At 38.1% G+C, this 21,683-nt stretch overlaps 1 protein-coding gene across 2 annotated transcripts in view; it reads right to left on the reverse strand.

Annotated features, from left to right (window-relative positions):
• CAMSAP2 (calmodulin regulated spectrin associated protein family member 2) overlaps positions 1-21,683 on the reverse strand; it is a gene marked incomplete at both ends in the record, with an annotated part of 90,869 nt that overhangs the window by 58,227 nt on the left and 10,959 nt on the right. For both annotated transcript variants that reach the window (XM_084244867.1, XM_084244866.1), the window contains one exon: positions 8,959-9,218. In XM_084244867.1, coding sequence (XP_084100993.1) covers positions 8,959-9,218 — 260 coding nt within the window. The remainder of the gene's footprint in view (positions 1-8,958; positions 9,219-21,683) is intronic.

Consider the following 21,683-nt stretch of genomic DNA (forward strand, 5'->3'; position numbering starts at 1 on the left):
ATAAAATTTTGTTTTAATAATAAAATTACTATATTAAACAATATTAAAATGCTGATATTTATGAGAAAAGAAGTTTCTCTACCACACTGTCATTACTATAATGGCCTTTAATAATTTTCTATCCACATTCTCTTCCTAAAGAGCTTTCATTCAAGCCAACGGGCTTTAAATTTTGATGACTCCCAAATTTAAATCTCTACAAAGTACTTCTAAACATCAGATTCATATACACAAATAATTACTTAGCTAGAAAGCACCTGAAACTTAACATGTCCGAAATACAATTTCTGACTGCCCAGCTGCCTCAATCCCAGCCCTTTCCCACCACCACCTCCTATTCCCTACTGTCTACAAGGTAACTGGAAGGCATTAGAAAAAGAAAAACAGATCAAACTCACTGCCTTATTTAAAATCTTCCAATGATTTTCTGTACACTCAGAATAAAATTCAAACTTCTTATCATAGTGTATAGGTCTCTACTGGCTTTGGCTACAATCTTTTTCATGAAACCAGGTGGCATGCCACTCTCCCTATCAATCTTGCTCACTCCCATCCTCAGTTGCATATAAATATACTCCTACATCAAAGTCAACGAGCTTGCTGTTCTTTTCGTCTGAAATGATGTTTTCCCAGATCATCATAAGCTGGTTCATTCTGGTATTTAGGTCTCAGTTCAAATATCAACTCTCTGGACAGGACTTCCCTGACCACTTCCTAAGAGAATAGCATGTTCTGCTCCCTCTAGTCCTTTCCTGAATTATTTGCTTCACAGCATTTTCCACTGTCTAAAACTGTTATAATTTATTTTAGCCTTTTACCACTTGTCTTGCTACTAAATAAATACTAGCTCTGTGACAGCAAGGACTTGGTCTGTTGTCTTATTACTGCATCCTACTGTCTGGGCCCAGAGTAATTCTCAACTAATACATACTGAATGAATCAAGTATTTCTTATCTTTCAAATTATATGGTAAATAAATATGGCCATAAAGTGTCAAATTCCTGAAAATGTTCCTTCCAGGAAATTATTAGTAGGAATGTAACAAAGGAATCTCCATAAGAAGGGGAGTTTCAATATTGAAGAGCTACAAAGAGCTCATACAACTCAACAGAAACAAAACCACCCAATCAAAAAACAGGAAAAAGAACTAAATAAGCATTTCTTCAAAGAAGGCATACAGATGGCCAAGAGGCATATGAAAACTTGTTGAACATCACTTATCATCAAATGCAAATCAAAATCACAATGAGATAATACCGCACATCTGTGAAAATGGCCCATGTATAAAAAACAAACCAGAAACGAACGCTAGAGAAAAAGGAACCCTCTTATACTGTTGGTGGGACGTGTAGATGGATCCATTCCCTATAAAAAATGGAGAGTTCTCAAAAGACTAAAAATGGATCTACCATTTGACCCAGCAATTTCATGTACCCAAAAAACACAGATTCGAAAGAAAATCTGTACTCCTATGTTTACAGCAGCACTATTTGCAATAGCCAAGATATGGAAACACCACAGATAAGTAGATATAGAAGATATGGTGTGTGTGTATTTATGACACAAAGTGTAAGGACATGGCATCAAGGACACAGAGAAGGACATTTCAAAGGACAAGGAGGAGGAACACCGGAGAAAAAAGATGAGATTCTGAGATAGAGAGGATGTGCTCACTAATAAACCTACAAGTGAATAAGACCCTTCCAAATACATCCTTCTACGGATCTCTTCTTCATTAGGGAGGGAGGGAAGGATGAGGCAAGGACAAAAGATTCTCCTAGCTTCCGAGATCCGTGTCCTTCTCAACCCAAGACAATATGTATTCTTTAACGGCAATAGGGTGAGCTTCCCAGGCTCACTGGGTCTAGACTGATCTCAAGTTCCCATGCCAAGGTGACAAAGAGGCCCACTCCTGGCATATTAATCTACCTGACACTTTTGGGGAAGATGGGCCCCCTTATCTTTGACTCCTTATTATCTAGATCTCTGCTCAAATACATTCTCCTGTGTAAGGTTGCCCCACACAACTCTGAGAATCGCACACAATTCCATCAGGTCATTCTGTCACATTTAACTTTCTTCAATTTTCTTCCTAATCTTTACCACAAACTAAATTTGGGATAATAGGACAACAATAATCACCTTTCTTTAGGAAAACAATAATCAGCATTCTTACATCCCTGCAAGTATATTCAAAGCATTTCCTAAAAAGATAACTCACCTTGCAACACAGCTCACTTTCTAACACAGCTTACTACAAACATCTTTCAACCCCAGAGCAGTACAGGCTCAGAAGGAATCCAAGCATTATGAAAAGCTTTCTCTATTACAGAAACTCATTCACCAGGTGTCTGAACACAGGCATGCATCCAAATGGAAGATTTTATTTTAAAGATTTCTTTTAACTATCATCTATTCCCTTTACAATTTGCTAAACAAAATTTGGACTTAGAGAGAAGACACAGAATCGATGGAAGATTGAACCATCAAGCTCAGGAAGGACACAACAAGCAGTTCTAGAGACCTCAGCAGAGAAGCTCACAGACTTCTCCCCAGAGCTCTGAAGCTGTAAGATAAGGGGTTCCAAACACCTCCATCACCACGCTTTGACTTTCTTTCCACCCAAGTTTTCAGATTCCCAGCAATATTGTAATTAGTCCACCATCATACAAGTGACTTAACCCTTAGATAAATCAGCAATGGCCAGGAGCAGACTAAGGAGCAAAAATAATGGTTTTTGGGGAAAATAAGAAACTGTTCACCATCCCAATCTGTCTAAAACATCTGATCTAGGGCCTCCATGGTGGCACAGGGGGTTAAGATGCAGCCTATGAAGCTACCCGCAGCCACTGCAGCACGAGTTCGATGCCTAGCCAGGGAGCACATGGCACAGCAGACCTTCCTGACTTGCACGCTGCTCCTCTCAGCAGTGTATTTCAGTCAATCCGCCTGTTCTGTTTCCCACTCTGCCTCTGGTGAATCCTCTCACTCCCCCACACCTCTGGCCTGTACCCCAGTTCTTGTATGCATGAATAAATCTTTTTCTAGAAAAGTCTGATCTATGTGGCTAGAAATTAACACTCCATTTACGGAGCTCTTGCACAGCTCCATTTACGGAGGCATAATACTAGGTTCAATATATTAAAATATTAAGTGCATACCTTACATATATATCAATTTTGTCAATAAAGTTGAAAAAAATATGAGAAAAATATATTTTAAATAGATAAAGGAGAATGAATTATAGTTAAGAACAAGACTTAATATAATGAATATTAACATATTGGATATCATAATAAATACAATATTTTTCATTTCAAGGAGTATATTCCTGAAATTCTAGGTTATTTTAAGTGATATTTTTCTAAACCAATGTAAAAATAAATCCTAAGGTAGAATATTTTTTTAAATTGAAAAAGTATTTGCAAAGTGAATTGTTCTATATTTGAAAGTCGTTATCTTTATAAGCTAGTGGTGACCAGATGAGATCTACCCCTTATATATAAGCACCTGGTGTATGTATTCACCCTACAATTCTTCCGTTGGAATCCTAATTCCAAGGTGTTGGTGGTGTTATGAGGTCTTTGGGAAGTGACTATGTTGTGAGGGTAGAGCCCTAAATGGGATTGGTGCCTTTTTTTACCAAGTAAGGACACAGCAAAAATTAGCAGTTTGCAAACCAGAAGAGGACCTTCACCAGTAAGCAACCAGACTGACACCTCCACCATGGACTTCCAGTCTCCAGAGCTGTGAGAAATAAATTTCTGTTGTTTATAAGCTATCCAGTGAGTGGTATTTTGTTACAGCAGCCCAAGTAGATGGCGGCAGTCCCTCTGTCAGGTAACCAAAACAATTTCCTTTTCTCCCTACTATCCCTATTCTTAGGATCCCACCCTGTTCCCCTCTCACCAAATTCCTGTCATCGCTGCACATGCTCTCACTGTGTGACATTCTACTCCATGCTTTTCTGCTGTGCTGGCCTCCCTAGAACCAACAGAGTATAATGCGCAAGGACAGGAAAAAGGCTAGCAGCACCAGGTATCTGAAGACCACGCACTGTCAGAGGCAGGATGACCTGGGCTTTATCTCTGCTGTCACTAACAGCATGTCACATAGCCACACAATTGCAGTCTGTTCTACACCTCTTTTAGCAGCAACTGAAAAAATATCTATTAAATACATTCTCCCATAAAGCTGCCTTACTTGTCAAAAAGAGATGCTAATAATTGCCCTATTTACCTTTCTCATTGTTATTAAAAAAGTATAAATGACTTATAAGCTATTAAGCACTGTAGAAATAGTAGGGTGTTTTTGTTTCTTGGTGTATTGTGGATTTTGGGTTGTTAAGAAGGCCATATGGTACAAATGGGATAAGCGTGGGCCTTAGAATCGATAGATACAAGTTTAAGTCCTCCCATCATCATCATCGCATTACATGTTTGACCTTGAGTAAGCTAACTTGCCTTGTGGAGTGAGTGTCTTCATCTGTAAAACAGGGTACTGCCACCTATATCACATATTGCGTTAATGATTTAATATGTGTAAAGGACATTCAATTCTCCTTTCATCATCAGCCTTCAGTCCAATCCCACTTTTATATTGCAGTTCTTTCAATCCCACATGTTTGTTCTTTTCCAACAGGTACCCAGAAGAAAAGAGAAATTTAGGATGAAACTTAGTCACCTCTCTCCATCAAAAATAAGAGAGTTAAGAAACATTAGCTAAAGATTTTTAAAGTATAAAGCTGTCCCTTTACTTACTTTGTTTTCGCTATTACTAAGTTATGGCACCAGGAGGAACAGGAGGATGGGGAAGCTAATATGTAGACCCTGGGGTTCCCAGAAAAAGAGAATTAAACTAAGACTTTTTCCTGCAGCTTCCAGGCGTTAACTGCAAATTAGAGCTACCAGTGCTATCCTAAGCTCTCTTCTCTTTCATTTCCTAGAGTTCTCATGAGTCAAAAAAATCTTCTCAAGTCTACTTCAAGAATGCTTCTCCCCTTCAACCCTCTTCTGCATCTCAATGGCCTCTAGTGCAGGTCCTGGCTGTTTCAATGTCCTCCTAAATGGCATCTCTACAGCACCACCAATGACTTTCTGTACCACAATTCTGGTGATCTCCTCTCTGGATTCAAACTCTGTGTTAGGTAGCTCCCTATCATCTCCATGGTAAAGCATACCCTTGGCATAATACATAAGGTTATTCATGCCCTGTCCTTAACCTGTCTGGTCTCATTTGTCATCAATCCCCAATATGTAGCTAGTGCTAATGCTAAAGCCTTTCCTTGAATGTATCATGTGCCCACATTCCTATTAACATCCCCTTATAATCTCATTTACAATGCCTTGTAATAATATACCCTTCGCATGCTTCAAAACTCAGCTTAGGAGTAGAACCAGTAGGGTGCTCTTAAAATATATGTACAATAATTCAGTCATTTTTTTCTATAATAGTTACTTTTCACCACTAGAAAATAAGACACTGAAGGACAGAAACTCTCTTTAATCACAGTAGACAATGCACAGTGCATAGAAGGTCCATAAATTAACTAATGAATGAAATAAATAGCTTGATTGACTTCAATTTCATTATAAATAAAATAGGCTTTTGTGAAGTGATCTGATAAAGTACACACCATTCACCAAGTTATTCCATAAGAAAGTAAACTTGTCTAAATGAATTATTGTAAATGAAAAACAGACTGGGACATAATATACACAGTTATGAGATCTCAAAAGATAATGTGAATTTATTATGGAGGTGTATGTAATAATTTCCCTGGAAATAATGGAATCCAAGCTAGGTACATAATGAATGGGAAACAGAAAAACAAGTTCCAGCATGAAGCATAAAGAAAAACGCTGTTCAACAATAACTGAGAAATTTAAAATAATTTTTCACAGACAAGTTCATAAATCTGCAAGACATTAATATACAAGGGAGACTCTAGTTACTCTCACCTCAACTACTATTTCAATGCTTACACTTACATAATCCTTTTTCTCTAAAGTGCAATTTTCAATCTTTTTAAATAGGAAATTTTTTTTTTTAAGTTTTACAAAAGTAAATTACAATGAGTTCCAACAGATGGGGTAGCATCATGGAATTCCTTATGAACAACTGCCAAACAGGACCAATATGTTGGAAAGGAGGGAGGAGGAAGAAAAAGGAAAAAGGAGGACAACACAACGTTCCTGAGATCAAATTCTGTTTCCAACACCTTTCATGTACCCAGAAAAATAATAACTAGGAGATTACCTCACACATTCTTAAAAATCAAGAAACTCATATCCATCCATAAAAATTCTATCACAACTCAACTTCATCCTCTATCCACAGGCATCCAACTAGTTACTCCTACAATTCATGAAATTAATATAATCTTCAAGACCAGAACAAAAATGCTTAAATTATTTTGAAAAGAAACCTGGACAAATGACCAAGATTTCAAAACACTAAGCAGATATCCTTGTAACACACCTCTTCTACTTCTCAACTTCCTTAATACCTACTCCTATTTTCCTGTATCTTATTACTACTATCACTTTCCTATTATCTAGGAAGGGACAAAAAGTACAATTTAGTAGGAACATGGGATTTATAGTTTAAGCAGAGGTGGTCTGAACCCTTGCTAGCAGTGAATGTGGCCTTCACTACTTGCACTGTGACCTAAAATGTATTCTCAAGATCTCGGTTTCCTCATCAGAACAGGGTAAATTTAGGAGGCTAAGTTGTTGTAAGAACTAAAATATGTGAGTAAGTACACTACCTGGCACAGTGAGCTAAATAAAGAGTTACTAGATAGTCTGATAAGTGGAGAATAGCAAATCACAAATATCTGAAAATTAACAGACTGCAGTAATTTTACCACCCCGACAGTACAGCAATTTATAGTGTTTTGCAAGGTTTTATTTGTTTAATGTAGGCAGGGAGAAGCCCAACCAACAACAGAACCAGAGTACATAGAATGAAAAGTTATTCCACAATCCTGTAGTCTACTGAAAAGCTAAAAATCCTTAATGTCAGCTCACAGAGCCTCTTCCCAACCTAATTTTTAGCTCTAACCTTTTAGACAGATTATGTCTTTTTGATACTCATTAAAAGAAAGCATGCTAAGGCCTCCCTGGTGGCGCAGTGGATTGAGCACAGCGCTGTGAAGCTGTCCTAAGCCTCCACGGTGTCGATTTGATTCCCGCCCGGCCAGGGAGATTCCCACATGGTGCCACAGACCTCTCCTGTCTCGTCCACTGCTCCCCTCAGCAGTGGCTTTCAGTCCTTCTGCCTGTTCTACTGCCTGCTCTGTCTCTGGTGGATTCTCTCACCCTCCTGTGCCTCTGGCTTGTACTCCAGTGCTTGTATAAATAATTCTTTAAAAAAAAAAAAAAGCACGCCAAACAAATATTTTGTTTATATAATAATGAGTGTTGCACAGTATGATCTGATTAATGTTATTTTACAAGTCATATATGACTCAATCTCATTTAATATTACATACACTTTAGAAATGTATATAAATGTACTATATAAATGTGTGTGCGTGTATGTGTGTGTACATATACATATATATACACATATTTATTTAAATGACTGAGTTTTATAAATATCAACTCTATCTCCTATATATCAAAACATGGCTGGAAAGTTGATTACAACCAAGAGTTTGATTCAGGACAGTCTACAGTTTAGATAAGTAGTAGGGTAAACATGATCACAAATATCTACGGGCACAAATTTGCTTCCAGTAACAGCATTGTAAATTACAGTCATTGTTCTAGCTCTTTCAAATTCCAATTCTAGTGTTGCTACTAAATAATAGTGCTCCTTAGCCAAATCATTTAACCTCTGTAAACTGTAAGGACTACATATATAAAATGACTCTGGATTAGGTCAATATTTTCCATACATTCTTGATCATAAAAATCAACCAGAAAATATGTTTAAAAATACATGTCCCAAACCCTCTTCTAAAGGATCTAATTTAGTTAATAATTAAAGACATAGCAGAGCGTGATTTAAACAAATGCACAAATGTATTTTTCTTTCTAATATCATTCTTGGTGATGCCCAGCATTTTGTAAACCCCAGCTAATGCAACACAACAGACTGAAGCAACATACAATAAACTTAAAAATTCTGAACTTGGGCATCCCCTGGTGGCGCAGCGGTTGAGCGCTGGGCTGCAAAGCTGCCCGCAGCCTCTGTAGCGCCCATTTGAGCCCCGGTTGCCAGTGAAGGTCCCACTTAGAGCAATAGACCTCTCCTGCCGCGCCCGCTGCTCCTCTCAGCAGTGTATTTCGTCACTCTGCCTGCCCATTCTGTTCCCAGCTCTGGCTATGGTGAATTCTCTCACCCTCCCGCGCTTCTGACTATACCCAGTGCTTGCATAAAATAAATAAATCAATCCTTAAAAAAAAAAAAATTTTTGAACTTGTCTCCAAAGACTGTAATAAGAGAGTTCCTGCAGGCTTTTCCCAGTACAGCTTAGAGTCCTTAATTGTGTGTTCACCACAACAAAGAATTAAGGGTAATTAAACTAAAATATCTGATATGCAGAAATTTACCAAGTATGTCAACAAAGCATGTAAAGGAAGACTTAAAATCTCATGTTTAAATCTCTTTCCTAATGAGAAGATATACTTCCCATCTCCCTTAGCTAGTCTCTATGATGGAAATAATAAGTTTTTTAACTGAATAAAAATCATTTTAAAGTAGTTGGAAATTATGTAATTGTTTCCCCTGGGTATTAAAATGGCACCAAACATTCCAAAATAGTCTATTTGGCCTCCCCAAATAGTTTATTAAGATTTTCCTTAATCTGGAAATTGTAAGAAAAAGTTTTTACATGGTAGGCAGAGATGACAATCTCTAATTTCCAAAACATATATCCAGTTTATAATACAGTTCACACTCAGAAGTATGTGCATTAAGCAAAGCAATTTTGGTTACAGAAAGACTCACCATCTGTATGGGTTTCTTGTGGAGGTCTCGTTCAGTTACCAATTTTTCCTGGTCCGTGACGTAAAGACCCTTTTGCGCTAAAGCCTGGATGACAGCATCATGGCCTAACAGGGGTTTTGCGGCATCACTCTTCAGAATGAGACTCCCAGCACGACAGTATAGTTCAGCTGATAGGAGCAAATTCACAACAGGTGGTTTGATGTGCTCCTGGTCATACTGATCAATGTAAAATGGTTCTCGAAGTTCCTCTGGCACATTTTCTATAAAGATTAAGGGGGCGAAATTGTTATCAGATTTTCATAAAATAAATATGATTTAATAATTATAATTTATGTCACAGAAGTTAAGGTTCCCTCTAAAAACATTAACCAAACTTAAACTGAAAAGATAACTTATTAGTCCTTGGCAGACAATCTAGAATGAGAGTGACTGAAATTTATAGAAGATACTGTTCAGAGTGTACTCTTAAAAAGGACATAAAGCAAACAAGGAGGAGTTTTCTGAGTCTGGTGGCTATGGGGAAAGTAGTGTCACAAGCATACTCAAATACACAGAATGAGCTAGATGAGGGCTAAAAACTAATTTCCATGAATACCCTCAAAGTAGTCAATCAGAAAATGCACTGTAACAGCTATTTCAGCTAGCTGTTGCTAGGCCTTGCCACCTCAGAATATAAAACCATTTGCCCACAGTTTTATAGCCAGTTCCAAAACAGAAAATGCCTAGCTCATTCTGTCCCTTTGAGAGAGAGGTCTCTCTCTCTCCCTCCCCCACCCCCAACCCCCTGGCTTCTTGCTTAACCTGCTAAAGTGATTGAGAGGGAGTTATAGCTACAATTTGGGGGAGACTACTCTTAAAAATCTATTACATTAGTAAACTGCCCCTATTTCCACCTTCCCACTGACCATGCCCCACCCAAACTCCAAAAGCCATCCTGGGCACCCAACTGACCCATTCAAAAGAGACAAAGGGCAGTTTTGTAAATTCAAGGGACTGATCAAAGAAACCAAAACTTCCTTGGGGAGCTGCCTTTTGGCTAGCCATGTGCTTGAAAAATGTCATGCTCCACTCGCCCAGTGCCTCCTCCAAATTAACCTCTGAATGCAGCAAGGTTACTAAAACAAACGAGACACATACTTCTCATGGTTTTACTATTTTTCTTGTCTTTTCTACCTTCTCTTTTCCTCTTCCTACCCACTCCTTACCTGAACTACATGCTTTTCCATCAGAACCAGGACAAGAGAGAGGTCTGTCACCCAAAAGGAAAGGCAAAGCATTTAAATAAGAAGTTAATGTGGAGTTGCAACCATAGACCTTGACAGCTCTGGCCTAACGTTTAGCCAGTCCCTCACTGGCTAAATATGAGTGAATGTGAGGTTTGGAAAGTGAGGTTTCGTGGTCAGCCAAGCCCCATCATGATTTTAGGACTTTCCTGAATAGGCAGTTTTAATATAACCTCAATAATGCTATGGTACTAATCAAAGTCAGCATTTAAAAAAAATTTATTCCCAAGTATTAATATACTCCTTAGCAATTTGCACCTTAAATTTTTGGGAAAACTATTATTTAGAAAAATATTTTCATCAAATAATATTATAATAATTATTTCATGTTCATTTTATATACCAGCTTGGATCTGGGGAATACAATTAGAAAAGATCTACCTCAATCTACAAAAGACCAGAGAGACAGGTAAAGTTAAGCGATTCAGAAATTGAAGACAATACTTAAAGATTAAACACCAAATAAATGAACAATTAAGTGTTTGGAGTTCAGAGAAGGGAGCAGCACAGTGGGCTGAAATGTACTTTATCTTAAGAAATAGGATAGGAAGACAGGCATTATTTGCTTAGTCAGAAAAAAAGGAGACTTTCTAAACAGAAGAAGGAATGAGAGAAAGGATGTGAAGCAACACCACAATATGGGTGAAGAAAAGATTTCTGTAAGGAGAATGATGAGAGGTAAAGTTGGAATGGGAGGTTAGTGTTCAGATTTGAAATTAAACTGAACTTAAATGAAACCTTTATATAATAGGAACAAGGAATTGCTGACAGTTTTACAGGAGGAAAGTGACATGAAGAACGATGTTTGGGAACAATTAATTTGGCAATCAGTAATGATGGCAGTAAAAATAGAGGCAGAGTATAAAGGAAAAGAAGTTGGATGGCAATAGTGAGATACGGGGGAAGGACATAAGAGCAAGCCCCAATAGACTCAGGAATAAAGCAAAGAGAGGGTCAATATGATGATCAAATATGCGTTACCTGGGAAATTGTATAACTAACAGAAAAAGGAAAATCAGAGGAAGCAGTGATCCTGGAATCAAGACTATAAACTCAGTTTCAGACATGGTGAGTTGAAATGATAGCAAAAACATCCAAGTAGAAATATCCAAAAAGCAGTTGGGTAAACAGGACTTTGAAAAGAGGTCAAGAGTAGATGTATCAATTTGGGATTCTGGTGACATCTAAAAATATCCTTATTAAATATAACTGAAAACCCCTTCCTTCCTAAGAAGGAATTAACCAGTAATGAGCCAGCCTTAAACTTAGTAACTGCCTCAGCATGATACATAAGCTCACTTGTAAGTCACAGAATATAGTGCGGGTAAAATTTAGTACCACAGGAACTAACAAAAGCTAATTAGTAGAACTACTGTATAAATGACGAATATAGATGACTTGATACCTAAATAGCTGTGTAAAGAAAAGTGACTGCTCATTATCAGGATTACAAACTTCTCTTTGATATCTGAACAGTTTACTGTTTTAACATCCTTTTTTACACAGGATTTTTATAACAACTTAGTGACACTTGCAAATCATGTAACAGATACACAAATATTAGGACTATAGAAATACTTGTTGAGAACCTTATGTTGGATGCTGTCCTAAACATAAACTGTCATCAAATACTAATAATCCTCTAGTCCCCATTTTACAGATAAGTAACCTAACAAAGGTCATTCAGCTCAAGGGCACAGAGCTGTTAAACACAGGGCTCTAGTTCTAAACCAACCAGCTAAACAGATTCAAGACATCAACAGCAGTTTGCCAAGATTGCAAGGCTGGATGGAAGACATACAGCTCATGGCTTCTTGGCCTTTTGGCTAAGATCAAGTGTGGAAGACATAGCGCTCAGGGGCTATTTCATTTTTATTATGGCAAGTCCCCAAACCTAAGTTAAGAAAGTCAATGCAATGAAAAGGGAAAGGATCCACAGCATGGATATGCTATGCTAAATAAAGATTTTTCCATCCAAAAAGAATGTAAAACCACATACTAATATTATAAAACAGGTCACTTATAAAAACAACTCTTCAAGAACTAAATATGCTTAAGAGAAGACTTTGAAATGTCTATTATGTTGTCAATTAGTACAAGAATATCATTTTAAAAAGTTGGGAGTTGTACCACATTTTAAAAGAAATAAACTGAACCAGCATAAAAAAATCACCAGACAAAATCAAAGATAAAAGGTTTTACCCTCACCCTAATCTCCAGAATATGGAAGAAATTAATACTTAAGAACTGAATGAGTGAAACACCACTCCTAAAATTGCAAAGGATAAGAGACAAGTTTTTCTGGTACACCAGGATTTAAGCAGAAACTACTTTAATTATGTTAAAATAAATCTTCGTTAGATTTGTTTTGAAATTAACAAATCACCTGAAATGCTTGAGGTACAGGTAGAGGGAGTATTGCTCAAGGCGATTTTCTATAAAACTGGGTTAGCTGCTAGCTGCATTCATATTCCAGCAAATGATACAGATTTCTTTAAAGCAATGAATGCCTGGGAGGTAGGGTGGGAATACATATTAGAAACATCAGCACACTTAACATGGAAACACTGCCTTATTTTCCAAATTAAAAAAAATTTCCAAATTAAAAAAAATATATTTTTAAACCAATTCATCATATAGAATATATGAGTTTCAAAAACTCTGACTGAAAGTAAGTTCTAAGCCTTGGAATCCAAATTAAACAAAAGACATAAACAATGGTCAATAACATGAAAAAATTTCTTAGTATCAGTAGTAAGAAATATTTTTTGTCTATCAAAAAGGCAAAAAAAAATTTTAAGCCCACCGCTGATAAGGATGTACTTAACTAAATACCCTTACACATGGCCACAGGGCAAGGAACAGTCAGTCTGTCTTACTCACCATGATACAAATCCCCAGTAACCTAAGTGCCTGAAACATGGTAAGCACTTAATAAATATCCAATTAATAAATGAATAAAAAAGTTTTGTTAAATTTCTAGGTCTTATCCTTGCACTGAAGGAATTTTCAGATTTCAAAGTTCTTCTCGAATACCAGATTCTGCACTAAGAAATCAAAATGGATTTCCTGTACCTAATTTGAAAAACTTCAGTTTTCCCATGGGCCAAAACTTCTACAACAGCATTCCCTCTCAAAACCAAACCTTTATTCTGTTAACCTACTTTCACTTACGTTAATAATACAGTGGGGAATACTGGGGTTTGGTGAAAGAATGTGCTCTGGAAAGATGAGTCACACTACCCAAAACAATCTATAGATTGTCTATCAAAATTCCAACAGCATCTTTCACAAAAATAAACAATTCTAAAATCTGTATGGAACCACAAAAGACCCCAATTAGCCAAAGCTATCTTAACACAGATGGAGGCTGTGTTCTTCAAACTATATTTCAAGTTTGTGATTTCAAACTATATCACAAAGGTATAGTAGCCAAAATAGCATGGTATTGGCATAAAAACAAACAGATCAGTGGAACAGAATAGAACCCAGAAATAAGCCTATCATACATAATCAATTCATTTACAACAAAGAAACCAAGCATATACAATAGGAAAAAAACGATCTCTTACATAAACGGGGCTGGGAAAATCGAACAACTACACACATTAAAAAAAAACCTAGATCACTGTCATACATCTAACAGAAAAATTAACTCAAAATGGATTATAGACTTGAATGTAAGACCTGAAACCATAAAACTCCTAAAAAAAAAGTGAACTTCTTAACATTGGTCTTGGCAATGATTTTTTTGATTTGACACCAAAACAAACACAACAAAAGCAAAAATAAATAAATGGGGCAACACCAAACTAAAATGTTTCTGCACAACAAGGAAACCACTAACAAAATGAAAAGGCAACCAACTGAATGGGAGAAAATACTTGCAAGTCATGATCTGATAATTAAGTTAATATCCACAGTAGATCTAAAGAGTTCACATAACTCAATAGTCCCCAAAAAAACCCAATTAAAAAATGGGTATAGCCAAGATACACAAACAACCTAAATGCCCAAAGCATATGAATGGATCAAGAAGATATGGTATATGGGCCTCCCTGGTGGCGCAAGGGGGTAAGCACCGCACTATGAAGCAATCCACAGCCTCTGAGCATGAGTTCCATTCCGGGCCGGCCAGGGAGAAACCCACATGGCACAGCAGATCTCTCCTGTTTCGCCCGCTGCTCCCCTCAGCAGTGTATTTCACTCAGTCTGCCTGTTCTGTTCCCAGCTCTGTCTCTGGTGAGTCCTCTCACCCCACCCCAGCATCTCTGGCCTGTACCCCAGCTCTTGTATGCATAAATAAATCTTTAAAAAATAAAAGATGTATATATACAAAATGGAATACTACTCAGTGATCTAAAAGGATAAATCCATTGATGGCAACATGGATGGAGCTGGAAGGGATTATGCTATGTGAACTAAGTCTGAAGGAAAAAAGAAAAATTTCAGATGGTTTCCCTTATAGGTGAAATAAAGGAAAAACTCCAGGCAAACCATAGATCTAAGGCATATAGCAGGGGAGGGGGAGGAAGAAGGATCAAAATAGGGAAAAGCGCAATGATCTATGATGTGATGGTGGTGGAACAACTATAGGGACTACACCTGAGGGGAGCAATCAAATACGAGGGGAGAAATCAAAAATTACCAATAATGTAAGAAAATAAATATAAAAAGTAAATTTTCTAAAAATGGTTAGAGGATATAAACAAACATTTTTTCAAAGACATAAAGGTCAGCAATAGTTATGAAAAGGTGCTCAACATCACTAATGAACAGGTAAATCAAGGCCACAATGTGATATCACCTCCCACCTGTTAAATGGCTATTATCAAAAGGCAAACCTTCTACACTATTAGTGGGAATGTGAATTCATACAGGCACTGTGGAAAACTGTATGAATGTAGCTTAAATAGGTAAAATACAACTACCATATGATCTAGCAATTCCACATCTGAGTATTCATTAAAAAATAAAATGAAAACATTACCTCAAAAACATGTATGGATGCACTCTTCATGTTCACTGCAGCATTATCTACAATTGCCAAGATGTAGAAACCTAAGTGTGATTCAGTGGATGAACAGATAAAGAAAATCTGGTAACATGTATAATGGATTATTATTCCACCATAAAAAAAGGGAAATTTTGCCATTTGCAACAACATGTGTGGACTTTGAGAGCATTATGCCAAATAATGCTAAATAAGTCATAGGGGAAAAGACAAATCATTTTGATCTCACTTATATGTGAACTTTAAAAAAAAAAAACCTCTTTAGATATAGAGAACAGACTGGTGATTGCTGAGCGGTAAGGGTGTAAAATGGGTGAAGGGTGATAAAAAGTATGAATTGTAAAATAAAGAAGTCTTGGGGATGTAATGTGCAGCGTGGTGATTACAGTTAATAATACTGTATTGCATATTTGACAGGTGCCAGTATAGATCTTAAAAGATCTCATCACAAGAAAAGAAGATTATAATTATGTATACTGATGGGTGTTAACTAAACTTATTATTGTGATCATTTTACAATACATGCAAATATCAAATGATTATGTTGTACACCTAAAACTAATGTTATACATCAATTATACCTTAATTCTAAAAATGAGTTAATTCCACCACTTGTTGCTATGGGATCTTTTAATAACTTCCAAGTTTCTCCATATTCCTGCTAATGCCTCCTACTACTACTTTGACCTCAACTTCCCACACCTCCCCAGGGCTACCATGCTCCAGACACCCAATTCTTTCTGTTGCTACAATATGCCAAGTTCATGCCTTGGGAATCGTGCACTAGCTGTGCTCTCTGCCTGGTATGTTCCTCCCGCTAGCCTTCATATGGATGCTCTTTCTATTCAGTTCTCATTGAAGTTCATGAAACATACATGCCCTGGCTATCCAACCGATCACCCTATTTTATTTTTAAGATTTATTTATCCATGCATACAAGAACCGGGTACAGGCCAGAAACACGGGAGGGTGAGAGGATTCACCAGAGACAGAGCGGGGAACAAGAACAGGCAGACGGACTGAAATACACTGCTGAGGGGAGCAGCGGGCGAGACAGGAGAGGTCTGCTGCACCATGTGGGATTGTCGCTGGCTGGCCGGGATTGAACCCAAGTCGCAGAGGCTGCCGACAGCGCTGTGCTCAACCGCCTGTGCCACCAGGGGAGGCCCATGATCACCCTATTTTAATCCTATACATTAACAATGATTACTATCCTATAATACTTATATTTATTTCTGCCTCCTTCCACTAGAATGTAGTCTCAAGGAGAGCAGGCTACTACTCTGTCCCATGTCACTAGCAATAGAAGAGTGCCTGGAACACAAGAGGCACCCAAATATTTACTAAATGAATGTAATGTACCTAAACATAGAGCTTTACCTTCTGAGAAGCCACCAATTAAAAGCTAGCTCCCTCCTTCTCTACACTTACCAAATGATGTGTTAAATGCTGTATGACATTTCTGAGCTTAAATTACCTCCTCCACTCCTCCCACTAACCTATGAGACTAAATCACCTCTTCTGAGTTCCATATCCTTAAAAGCCACCTGCCTACTCAACTCTTTACTTGAATGTCACAAAGAAACCTACTCAAAATGGAAGCCAGATTTCTCAGTGACAAGGGGAATTACAAAAATGCAAAGAAAAAGACTGGAATGAACTCTGGTATGGACTGAAATGGGAAATTAATATGAACACATGGTGGTTTATATTGGTCTATACCTAGGACATGTGGTCATGTTACATATACATACGTGTTTTCCCAGCCCTGCCAAACCCAGTAGCAATAAGCCTAGCATCTCTGGTCACGTGTCATTTAACAGAGGGACACATTCTGAGAAGTGGATCAATAGGTGGTTTCATCACTGTGTTAACATCAGAGTGTAATTACATAAGCTTAGATCTCATAGCCCACCACCCACCCAGGCTATATGGCACACTACAGGGACCACCATCAGGCCCTGGTCTGAAATGTAGTGACATTTCTGTACATGACTGTGGATCTCATTCTCTAATATGCCTCCCACTAAAAGGAACCAGCGCTCTTGAGAAAATGGCTGTTTCCAGGGCTGGAGCAGGAAAAATATAAGATGGGCTAAGATGTGATGGGGTGGGAGGAAAGTGGGTGTGGGTGGGTGTACGTATCAGAAAGTAAGGAAATGCTAATAAATGATGGGGCCATGTTGAAAGAGCACAGAATTCGCTTGGAAAGAGAGCCCACTATTCAAATGTGGGGCGATCTGAGCATCAAAATAAAGACAACAAAGGACACAACCCATTAAATGAAACAAGAATCAGTGAAGCCGCCCTGATATAGTAAGTGGGGGGTGGGGAAGTAGAAAGGAAAGCTCTGTAGTAGAATACTTACTAATAGAAGCAATAACTAGTAATTGTTTCGAGCAAGAATAGTCATTGGAATGCTAAAAAGGTTACAGGTTTGATGAATAGGATATTTCAAATTATCTCATAAATTATTAATTAAAGAGAAAAATAGAAATTTTATAGTAAAGAAAAGTGGCAGATACCATTCTAATCAAATGATCAACATTAACATCAGCAACACTGGTACAAACATTATGTACCCCTGATAGGATTTACTGAGGATACGGCATCTCTTCAGGGCACACCTGCCAGATTTGCAGAACTTGAATCTAATTATGAAGAACATAAAATAAATCCAAATTGAGGGACTTTCTAAAAACTAACAGACCTACTGTTCCTGTAAAGGTAAAAATATATTTTAATAAACGGAAAATACGAACACTGCAGACTCAGACAGTTTGGGGGTACAGAGAAGTAGAATTTCCTATTTCTTCCTTCCCCCTCCACCTCACCCTCTTCTCCAACATTATTATATAGAAAGGAAGATGTCGAGTCCTTCTAATCTTGGCAGCTGAGGGGAGGGAAGATTCCTCTATATGAATGTCTCCTCTCAAGGGCTGTCTAGCTGCCAAGGGGCTGTCTCCTGGGTGCCTTTGCCCAAGTGCCTGGTGGATGCAGGGATGGTACTGTGCAGGGGGCAACAGGGTACACCTGCTGGTAGAGACACAGATGGCGGTGGTGGCAGTGATGATAGGGGGTGCATGGACGGGTCAGAGGGGAGCAGGGAGGGAAAAATGAAGGGGAAACAGAAGAGAAGGAAAGGACAGGAGGGCAAGAGGACCAAGGGCCAGGAAATGGTCTCTAGTTCCTGGGTTCCCATTAACTCTCCTCTCTGGGCAGGTCTCTTACTTTGGTTTTCTGCATAGGAACTAGGCATTCTTACTAGGACACCGCCAGCGTCCAATAGGGGATTGCACCATCACAGTCATGCAGACCAAAGGCAAAAGGGGACATCTGCTGACTGAGGGGACAGCACTGCAGAGAAGAGTGAAGGAACATGAGCAGATAGGTGGGCTAGTGGTCCCTGCAGAGAACTGGCACAGATGCACATGGCAAAGGAGGTTTGGCAAAATCTAAGGCAGTGCTCAAGAAGGTTCTGATGCCCAGCGCAACATGCAACTCAGGGTGCTGTCTTCAAAAGTGTCAATATCAAGAAAGACAAAGACAGACTAAAGAGGTCAACAAAAAAGCAAATGCATGACACATAAGTGAATCTTGACATGAGAACATTAAAACAATCGGAAAATCTGAATATGGACTGTAGATTAGATAATATCTTATCAAAGTTAAACTTCCTGACTTTGATCATTTTACTACAATGACACAAGAGACCTACCTTCATCTTAGGAGACACACTGTAGTATTTAGACATGGGGGCACAATCTTTACTGCATTCGCAAATAGATCAGAAAATATATATACATATATCTGCGTAAATGTATTTGTGTGGGAGGGAGAGAATAATAAGACCATTAGAATAAATGTCAACGGTTGATAAATTTGGGTAAACAGTATTTGGAAGTTCTTTAGATTATTCTGACATATATGAAATTATGCTGAAAAAGATTACAAAACTCCAGAATGTCCAAATCAATCTTCTCCCCCAAATGTGATCATCTTCCAGTGTTCCCCACATCAAGGAACTACATCACTATCCATCTAGTTGCACAAGTCAGAAATCTAAGTCATCATTAATCCCACCCTCAACCCCAAATAAAATCCATCACCAAATCCAGTCCAAGTCCACCTCCTCTCCTCACAATCTCAGTTCACGTAACCCTGGTCCAGGCTATCATTATTTTTCATCTGAGTTACTATATTTACTCCTGTTGTCTTTTCACACTCACTCTTACCCCTACTCCAAACCATTCTCTCATGTAGCCAGTGTGCTTATTTCCCATAAGTGATTTGGTTATGTCACACTCACCACCACCCAAACCCTAGGGTTTTCAAAGACTTTCAACTTTGTTACGTATTAAAATCCTTCCTATGACCTACAGGAAAGGAATGATTCCGACCCTGCCCATCTTTCTTCAGTAGATGTAGTTTATGCCTCTGCTAGCCATACGCAACTCCTAGAAACCATGTGCCCTTTGCACAAACCAGTCACTATTGAGAGTGTTCTTTCTCCCTAGTCTTCACACCTTTCAGATTCATGGGTACCAATGATTCATTCAGTTTGGTTCAACATCCCCCCATAAAAGGAAAGAACACAGCATCTATACTGCCTTCCCTGCACCTCAGTGTAATACGCTTTTGCTTTAAAGAGCATTTAATTTTTATAAAAGATGAGTAAGTTTGTAGTTTGTAAAACATGAAACTTTTCAGATCTTAGTATACATAAGTATTAGTAAGCAAAATGTTTGCTAGAAATAGGGGCCTCCCCGGTGGCGCAGCAGTTGAGCGCTGGGTTGCGAAGCTGCCCGCACCCTCTGCAGCACCGGTTCAATCCCCGGCTGCTCCCCAGCCACGGGAGGAGGGTCCCACATGGTGCGCAGACCTCTCCTGCTGCCCGCTGCTCCCCTCAGCAGTGTACTTCGGTCCTTCTGCCTGCTCTGCTCCCCGCTCTGGCTCTGGTGAATCTCTCACCCTCCCGCGCTTCTGACTGTACCCAGTGCTTGTATAAATAAATAAATCCTAAAAATAAATAAATAAATGTTACTCTATATTTAAAAAAAAAAAGAAATAAACAGAATTCACAACATGTTAAATAAAGGTAAGTGGTTAGTAATGTGTATGTTAAACATAGGAAAGGATAGAAAAAGACACGTAATATTCACAAACTACCCGGAGTAATTTATAATATTCATATATTTATAATATTCATATTAGCCCCTGGTAAACAGTAAAATACAAGGCACTAAAAAGTCATGCTATATTAAATCTGCATGAGACTAAACAAACAGGCAATAAGCACTAAATATATATGAACACTTAATATTCATGAGTCCTCAATTTGGCCAGTGGGCCACAAAACCCACAGCTCTTCATCAGGCTTACTAGCAAGCTAGAGCTACAGCAGGCAAGCTTGTCCCCTGTGTCTCTCTGACTGAGCAAGTGTGGATCACTGGTCCATGTGTCACTATGGGCCTCCTTGTTTGAACCTCAGCTCTGGTCCTGGAGACAATGCCATCAGTGGGACAGATACACGAATACTATATCCCATGGGGTTCAGGGAGTGTGCTTCTTTCTCCCTGGCTCATCCTCAGCCTGTTAACCTACCCAGTCTCTTTCCCCTCATTTCTCACTATAAATTGATTTAACAAGCCCTATGGCTTAAGCATTTTAATTTGATCTTGAGCTTTTCTGTTCTATGACTTCTGGGGTAGTCTCCCCAGTAGCATACTTGGAGACTATTGTTCAACAAGGCAGTTTCTCACACAGGGTAAAACTAATACTTAATAAAGGGAAGTCTCTTTTTAAATAAATATTTCGTCAAATAAATGAAGTTATGATAAAAAAGAGATAATTAGATATTGTCTCCTGGTAAAAGTATGTACCACCTACGAAGAGAGGAGAGGTGAGAGAGAGAATTCAAACCTGAATCCATATAATCTCTAGATCTATCAATTTTTAAGAAATACAGGGGACAAAAAGAAACCTGTTAAACAATACCATGGAGATTCAGACCGCGGGAAAGTGTATAGTACAAATACCTTGGTTTCTTCAATAAATAAATCACAAGACAATAATATGGAAAGTGAGCCTATATATTTAAAAAACTAAAAGACTTATCAACTAATTACAAAGTACAATTCTTATTTAATACTGAAATGAACTGTAAAACAAAAAATAAATAAATAAAACCAAAAAGATTATGAGACAATCAGAGAAACACTAATGATAAGATTCTTAGTGCTGTGCCATGGTCATATTTTATAAGGGAGTCCCTGAATTTTGGAGATAGATGGTATCTATCTAAGAGATTCACAGATGAAATGATGTCTGGGATATGCTTCAATAATCAATGATTAATCAAAACTGGCCATCAGTTGATGGTTGTGGAGACTGGATGAAGAATAAAAGGCTGTTGTTAAAAAATAACA

Source organism: Talpa europaea (genome assembly GCF_964194135.1).
Source record: "Talpa europaea genome assembly, chromosome: 10".
Taxonomy (NCBI): Eukaryota; Metazoa; Chordata; class Mammalia; order Eulipotyphla; family Talpidae; genus Talpa; species Talpa europaea.